Raw genomic sequence first — 8,813 nt, 5'->3', positions numbered from 1 at the left:
ATATATATATATATATATATATATATATTTAAGAACAGAACAACCGGGGCTATCTGTTGCATGCAAACCATATAGATTATTAGATGGCTAATTATTATTTGTCATGGAAATAATTAGTTTATAGTTTATAGTTATGACTACGCTCGAGTGAAAGGGAGAAGGGACTTACATACATATGTATGTACTTAAATTCCTAATAGATAATTGTCAATACGCCGATATGTTGTTGAAATCATTTATTTGGTATATTTTATTTACATATAATGGCAAACATTCGAGTGCACTTTTTCCGCGGTTCGGAGTCGTAAGGCGTAAAACTGTAGGTCCTTCCCCTTTGTGTGTCAAACATCAAGGCGCACGTCACACATCGGAGGAGGAGTTCGGCTAAACACTAACATATTGAGTAAGTGGCAGTCTGTTATAATTACATATTAGTGTTGGGCAGTATCCAAACCGAAAGTACTGAGAAATCGATTTTTTAAAGTATCGATACTGAGTACTCCAAAGTAGTGTTGATTCAAAATTGTAATCAAACTTTAACGAAACATGAAGAAAAAACGTAATTTCTTTTGCAAGTAGTGCAATTACATCGCCAGCACGTATCTTAATTGCAATAAATTGAATACTATTAATAATTCAAAAAAGAATATGAATGTTTAAAAATGTAATAAAAAATTAATAAATGCATTAAAACTCTATCTACTCTGACAAATCTAGTTTATAATCAACATTTTCTACACATTTTATATCATTTTAGTTAAAGTTTTTTTCATTTAGCATAAATATTTCCAATCATAAAGCCCTAAACCGGCTTTTTTTCGACGTTCATAGCCCGTATACATCTTTGAGTCTAGACAACCAGCTTCAGGGTCATTTAATGCCGCACTAGAATATGCCCAGATTTTTTTTTTCAGATATTTTGTAAGTGTTGTTTACATGGAAAATCTTAAATGTCCACCGAGACATTTTCAAATTTTTCCAAATGGGAGAATTTTCTTCTCAATAAATAGGACCTTTTAAGGCCATAGATTCGTAAGGTCCATCACCCTAATATGTGCAAATGTATGTTTTTTTTATTTTCGGTACCAAATGTTATTAGTTTACATTAGGGGTTTTAGGGCTCTTCGGGTTGGATAAATTAAAGTTTCAACTCCACAGCATAGTTGTCCATTTAATTGGAAATAAAGTGTGTATTACATAGTTTAAGGGAGAAGTAAGAAAACCCTACACTGTAAAATTTGCCTTTTGTCGCTTACGAAAAAATCAAAAATAGGGCTCGATGTAATCCAAGACAAGGGGTGTTTAATGCTTTCTAAGTTGTCACTGAGATAATAACTAGTTGGTCTATACATACTTATATTCATATATACATAAGTATGTATGTATTTATCTATTAAATTCATAATAAAATATGTAGCGTTTTTCACAAATCTAAACTTACAACATTCGGCGCAATATTAATAGGGTCCATTCGACTCCATTCGTGCTCGAACGTATGGTTGTAGGGTGTTTCATTGTACGAAACATTGCGAAATTCGGCAGTAAAGCTGCGCACCGGGTAACCACCGGAATTGGCTTTATTAAAGCGCCAAATAAGAAAGCCCAGAATTGTTGACGCTTTGAAGTAGAGTTGTGTAACAGGCCCTGGTGGGGTGCGCACAGTCAAATTGACCTTTTCGACTGCTTGATATTCCTCTGCCTCCTCATCTTCTTCATCACCCAGCTGCTTGTGATTTTGCTGTAAAGCCAGAATTGCATCTGTTACACCACCTTGACTTGTGTTCGGTGTAGTACTTTCGCTAAATTGAGCATGTGACACTGCTCCTATTGTTTGGTGGTCGCCATTGTCTAAGGTGGTGGTGGTGGCTTTGTTAGCAAATGCAACTTGCTTCACTGTCGATATATTGGCTGTGCTTTTTGTTACGGCTATTGTGGGCACTGGCATTGGAAGCGATGAGGTAGTTGAAGCATTTGTTGCACTTGCATTCACAATTGTTGCTATTTTCGTATCATCTGATGACTTCGATGATGCTGATGATGCCGTTGGTGACGTCGACAATGACGAGCCAAATAATGGCAAAAATGTTGATATTGATTTCTTATCGTCATTTATTGTTCTTATAGCAGCGTCTGCATTAGGGTCAAAGTTAAAGCTGGAAGAATGGCGAATCGCAGCAAAGCACACATACACACCACGCTCGTCAGCCGAAATATTTGTAAGTATTAAAAATTTTCCAGTCTGCAATGAAAATAAAAGATAGATTTAGCCAAGCAACTGAATTATTTACCACCACGACCAATGATGTACTTTAAAAATTTGCAGTTATCGCATTTAAGCGAATCACTTAGGCCAAAAACATAGTGGAGCGGCGAGCAAAGAGCACACGTTTGTAATTGAAGCTTTGATCGATGCTAGCTCTTCGCTTTGCTCGCCGCTCCACTATGTTTTGACCCTTAATTATCGTTCGTATTCATGGCCGACACGGCGTATGAGTGATTTTTTCATGTTGGTATGAGTGTGCATGTGAGATGGTGGTCAACAGTGCTGCCGTTTGATAATTTTCGAGCGAAGTGAAAACACACTAAAAGTAAAGAGTGTTTCGGAGTGACTTGGGTGGAAAAGTGAAGTGATTATCGAAGTGATGACTTTCAAGCACAATTAGGGGTGTGGGGTTTTTCGACTAAATTATTTATCAGCTGATTGATTAATCGATTATTTTTTATCACAATACAAGTAATCTTTAACGTTTATTAATTTATAACTTATTGTGTTTCTGTGGAAATTTACTGCTGGAATATCTTTAAAACTTAATTGTTATTTTCTTCAGATATTTACTAAATCATTACGAAACTTTACCCACCTAAATATTCATTTCTGTGTGCTGTGATAATGAAATATAAAATGCCTTCATCCGAATAACCGTTGCCAGATTGGAGTTTTAGTAGGCGTATTTTTAGGAGCTTTTTGCGAAAAGTTACGTTGTCTGAAACCGATGACTAAGACCAAGGTTTGAGGGCAACAAAATGTATATAAATAATCAAAGTTTTTTAATTTTTTACAGCATCGAGAGAACGACACACATATCGACGCCTCCAAACCATACTTTTTACATACGTTTACAGAATGCATTATTTCAACATGTGCGTGTCATTGGACGTAATCGAATAAATGTAAAATTTCTTGCCATTGCATTCCATGATAAGCGAAAATTGTCTTAAGACGACTTGTATTGCGTTACTGCATTGATACAAAAATGAGTACTTCCCAAAAAGTGAAAAGTTTTTGCAGGGTATATACATGGATATGTATGTATGTGTATTAGGGTGATGCAAAACTAAAACTTTTTTGAATTTCGATTGAGAACATTCCGATTCTTGAAGATAATAGGAAAGACAAGTCCCTCCTAAAATTACAGCTTATTTGAACAAGACTTAGAGGTCGCTCAACGCTATTGTTTATTATTCGCAACATTATAAACAAATAGGTATATTTTTATCAAATATTGTAGGATTTTGCTGAAATTTTGTAAGTAGATTTCACAATATCATTCTATTAGAACACAATTAATATAAGTTTATTAATAGTTAGTAACTAATTTTTGCCTTACAAAAGATTAATATTTGCAAAAAGTCTGTTGTTTCTTAAGCAATGAGCATAGATATGCTTAACTCGTCTAAGACCACATTCCAATTCATTTCAATAGTGGACCTCATCATTAAATATTATTAAATATGAAATTAAAAAATCACCAGGTAAACATCACTCATACGCCATGCTGACTCCAAGTGTTTTCCTAGTCATTGTAAATGTCAATAGCAGCAGTAAATAAAGTTAAAAAATAAACCTTAGAAATGAGTTTCTCGCATCAATAAGTTTTCTAGTAGCTCATTTCCGCCAAAAGCTTAACTGCAGTTAAGAGCTCAGCTAAGTTCCAAAAATTTTTACATGGGGTGATCGGAAAGGTTTATTTAATACTTTTTGCTTTTTGGCTTTCGTTTATTTGCACTGAATGTGAGCAACTACACCCCTTCGAGTTGTAATCTCTTTTCTCCAATAGGCAAAAACTGTAATTAATGCTTGATGGAAATGAACTACTGCAATGTTTTTAAAGCACTAATTCAACAATAATAACTCCACGTTCTGCGATATCGTTCACAAGTTTTTTCTCAATGGAATTTATCGTCGAAAACTTTTTCATCTGTGAAAATATTTTTGTCACCGCTACAAATTTTTTTCGCTCGACCAGAAGCCTTTAATCGTGTTTGTGCTAAAAATATATTTAGTGGTAAAACGAATTGGAAAGTGGACGTAAGTTTTTTGAAGTTTGCGCATTTTTAAATGAAAAAATTACCTTATCACGATATTAAAGTTCCTCGCCTTTTCTCATAAATTTTTCTTATAAAATGTATTGTTGGCTATATAACGATACGTGATATGGCTATAAAAAAAAAACTTAAATTTTCGTGATAAACTATGGAATCCAAGCTTACTAAGAGAGTATAAAACAAGTAAGAAAGTCTAAGTTCGGGCGGAGCCGAACATTAAATACCCGGCGCAAGTATTAAATAAATGTTTTTTCAACTTTCCGAAAGCTACCGCTACATGGTAAGCCCCGGGGTGTATCAATTTTGAGTAAATTAGCGTCTTTAAATTTCGAAATATTGAAGTTTCAAGCATTTCTGAAATTTACCGTTATATGAAAAGCGGCCGTAATTTTAGTCAGATTTCAATAATTTTCAACGTTTTGCTTTTACGTGGCAAGCACAATAACCATACCGAGTTTGGTACAAATTGGTGTAACGGTTACCGAGATACATATATGTGATCATAAGTAGGCGGTGCCACGCCCATTTCCAAAAATTTTATCATAAACGGATTTTTTGGTAAAGAATTGCTGCAAGCATCAATTTTGAATAAGATAGCTTTAATATTTACTGATTTATCGAAGATTTTGTATTTCTCTAAATTACCGTTATATGGGATGTGGGCGTGGTTATTGTCCGATTCTAAAAATTTTCAGCCATTTGGTATGCTGTACCTAGGCCAACAACAGTGCCAAGTGTGGGCGAAATTGGTGCAGCGGTTACCAAGATATACACATGTAACCATAAGTGAGCGTGGCTACGCCCACTTTCCAAAAGTTTATAATATTCTTATTTTTCGTCTGAAATTTATTGTAAATATCAAGTTTGAGTGAATAATCGTCGGTTGTTACTAAAATATCGCAGTTTTCGTATTTTTGGAAATTACCGTAATATGGGAAGTGGGCGTGGTTACAGTCCGATTTCGCCCATTTTCAATACCAACCTACCTTGGATTAAGGGAAACCTACATACCAAATTTCGTTGGGATATCTCAATTTTTGCTCGAGTTATCGGACGGACGGACAGACAGACATGGCTTAATCAACTTCTCTATTCATTCTGAGCATTTATGTATACATTTGTCTATATCTGTCTCTGTGTACTCAAAATCTTTCTAATAGGCGGCATACACGGTGCGTCTGACTCGCGAGTCATTTGTGTACGTGTTGACTCGCCTTCGACTATACACATTTGAATCATTCAGAGTCATGCCGGTAGTCATGTTGGAGTAACTAACACATATTTATTTTCACAAACACATCCAAACCGACTCACGAGTCAGACGCACCGTGTACGCCGGCTATAAGAAATCCGACTAAAAAGCTTGACATTTTTATGAATGTTTGTTGATTTTTTTTTTTGAAATTGCACAAAGTTTGAAACTTGAATTAAAGAGTAAACTATATATTTACAAAAAAAAATAAAATTGTTAAGGCGTGTCAATATGTGGTGGATTTATAATTTTGACACGGGGTGTATTTGTGCAAGGTATCTAAATATGGTAAATCAATTAAAAATTTTATAAACTAAAATATAAGCATTTGGTATCCATTCTCTTCTTCTTATTTGGCACCGTAACCGCCTAAGCGATTTTGGCCGAGTTCAGCTAAGCACGCCAGTCGTTTCTCTTCTATGCCAACTGATGCCAATTGGAAAGCTAAGTCCTTCTCCACTCGATCTTTCCATCGCAGTGCGGGCCTCCATCTTCTATTAAGTTTTTCTTTAAAAAATGGGCAAGATAGAAATTCATTTCCGATTTAGAGTTTCTTCTCTATTTGCTCTTACAATTTTATCTATAAAAACCGAAAATACCATGCGATTGGTCAAAACATACATACATACATACATCCGAACAATTGGACCCACCGCTTTTATTGATCCTAGAAAATTATTTTGATCTCAAAAGAGAAGAAAAATAAATGCTCGATGCGCGACCTCTTACAATTATCGTAGAGAGGGGAGGATCATTAATAAACCAAATACTAAGATTTCAGTCGGGGTCCGCGGTCGCATTGCAGCATTTTTTTATTAACGTGGTATAATGTACATACCAACATAAATATATGTATGTATGTATTTGTGAAGTAACGGTAAATTTTGTGTTTTCTCAATTGGAAATGATTTCCATGCACTATGTAAATTCGCCACATTTCCAACCGCAAGAATTCACGCCTGCTCGAATTTCAATAGTTGATTCCATTTCAGTTAAATTTTTAGACTCTTAAACACCGCGAATACACAGATTTTTGAATGTGAACGTAGTATGTATGTATGTAAGCAAGCTTCCCTGCAGAAAAAAATTATCAATTGATAAAAAATAAGCCACTTGTAGTTAGAATTTTTGCGGGATTTCTATAAAATATATAACCGTAGTTAGCTACAAAAAGCTGACTTGAAACTAGTTGACAAGTAATGCAGAAGTAATGAAGGAGATCGTTTTCTTTAAACGCGTTTCTATTTAAATATCTTGCACTTCGCAAATACCTTTTCGAATTGAGGACAAATAAAAGGAACATCGAAGTTTCATATTATCATTTTCAAGTTATGTCTGACGGAGTTGGAATATGGGACCACCTACAGCAGAATATGTAAACAAATATGAAATGTAATAAAATAAATAAAGTAAATAAAAATAAAAAAATAAAAAAAATTAAATAAATAAAAAAAATATTTTGTTTTTCCTATTGATATTTTATGTCCAAAAGAAGTTAGTTACAAGTTAGTTGCATCAAATGCAGAGGTAAACCACCCTTGAATATTTCGCGGCCATCGCCATAGAAATATAGTTAGCTTTCGTCAAAGAAAATATACAGATAATAAGTGACTTTTAGCTCCTTCCTAATCAACATAAAGTTAGTTAGTTAGTTAGTTAGTTAGTTAGTTAGTTAGTTAGTTAGTTAAGTTAGTTAGTTAAACACATTTCCTGCAGCGTTATCATGCATATTTGAATGTACATAGCTGTGTATAAATGTTTACAATGTGCATACATTTATGTCAGTGTCCACTCTCTCACCTGTATTATAGTACTGTTGTTTCCACTTTCCTTTACCCACATAACGTTGCCCTCTGCTGTGCAGGGTATGGAGATATTTTTTCCTTTATCCGTCACGTAATCGTGATATTTTATGGATGACGTTAAAACCGTAAGCACTGTAATCGATAAAAAAGTAAAAGAAATACATTTTATTAATCTAATCATATTCCCAAATTATGTATAAGGAAATTCAATAATAACATTAAAACTCTTGTTTCACTGCTAGTAACTAATTTCATGTAGAAGTAAATATGCCTTATGCGCCCAAGGCAAGAAAATATGTAGTACACTTCCATTCGTTTTAGACATTCGGCACAGTGCCTGCACCTGCAGAGTTAAAAGCAGCTTAAATTAGGAGGATATGAAGGGAAATGTTGCAATAAGCACAGCGACAGCCAGTGGCATCAAATGCTTTTATGGGTAAATAAAGCCAATTAGACGGGAAATGCACAAATTACGTACCTAAATATATACATATGTATGTACATTACATACATTCACTTGTACTCGCCCTTTCATTGACGAGTTGTTTGGCAAATTCTCAGAAAGTATGCGCGTTTTCAAGTTTCATATTATTAGAAGGCATTGAATATTTGTCACTGAAAGTAAATCTTCGCACGAATGCAGCTTGAGTTTACAAAAAAAAAAAACATTTTTTACAGTAAAGTATTTTTGAAACAGTTTTTCAATCAAATAAAGGATTTCCTGGTACTATGTTTACCTGTTTTACACCCCGCGACAAAATGAAACGGTCTAACGAAAGCCCGGATTTATGGTCTAACTTTGTACAAAAATTACAACGACAATTTTCTAGCATTAATTTCCTGATACAAAAAATCGTAATAAAAATTTTTACCACACAATTTAAAAAAGCTTCTAAAAGTCATAACACTGTGAAAAGCTTGGGGTTACATCAGAGTTGTCACATAAGCAATCTGTTAAATGAGCATAGCAGAGCAAAGTATGCATAATTGAGCTATTAGCCTATTGAAACTTGCACTTTATTAGACTAGAATTTAATGAGAAGGACTTGGCTTCACTTGGCGTTTCCAATGGCGTCAGTTGACACAGAAAAGAAACGACTGGAGTGCTTTGTTGAAGTCCTTTGTTGTAGGGTAAAAACCGGTTTTCCTATGTGAAAGCTTTGCAATCCGTGCACCTGGCAAGCGTTTTGCAAACCTTCAAGAATCCCACTATTGATGCAACGCGGCATCGTGAATTCTCTTCTCTCCGAATGCGGCAATTTTGCTTATTAAGCCAAAAAGGACTTTTAGTACTGAACAGAATATTGTAATAAAGCACTGGGGGTTGACATTAGTCTATTAATGACCAAAAACTGAGCCCTACTGATAATAGCGTAGTCAGATGTGACCAATTTTAATGCAGTAAAATTATTCTAAGCTACAAATTTTAA

At 34.6% G+C, this 8,813-nt stretch overlaps 1 protein-coding gene across 1 annotated transcript in view; it reads right to left on the bottom strand.

The window, feature by feature from the left end:
* The window catches only part of LOC108376434 (uncharacterized), a 14,274-nt gene extending 5,662 nt beyond the window's left edge, over window positions 1-8,612 (bottom strand). Inside the window, exons 1-3 of the mRNA XM_017632646.1 lie at window positions 8,579-8,612; window positions 7,379-7,515; window positions 1,438-2,239 (exon numbers count right to left, since the gene is read on the bottom strand). Of these exons, the coding sequence (XP_017488135.1) occupies window positions 1,438-2,239; window positions 7,379-7,515; window positions 8,579-8,612 (973 nt within the window). The remainder of the gene's footprint in view (window positions 1-1,437; window positions 2,240-7,378; window positions 7,516-8,578) is intronic.
* Between the last annotated feature and the right edge of the window lie 201 nt (window positions 8,613-8,813).

This window comes from Rhagoletis zephyria, unplaced genomic scaffold, assembly GCF_001687245.7.
Source record: "Rhagoletis zephyria isolate East Lansing unplaced genomic scaffold, Rhagoletis_zephyria_1.1 Rzeph_scaffold_10432, whole genome shotgun sequence".
Taxonomy (NCBI): domain Eukaryota; kingdom Metazoa; phylum Arthropoda; class Insecta; order Diptera; family Tephritidae; genus Rhagoletis; species Rhagoletis zephyria.
This window is presented reverse-complemented; position numbering and strand designations above follow the sequence as displayed.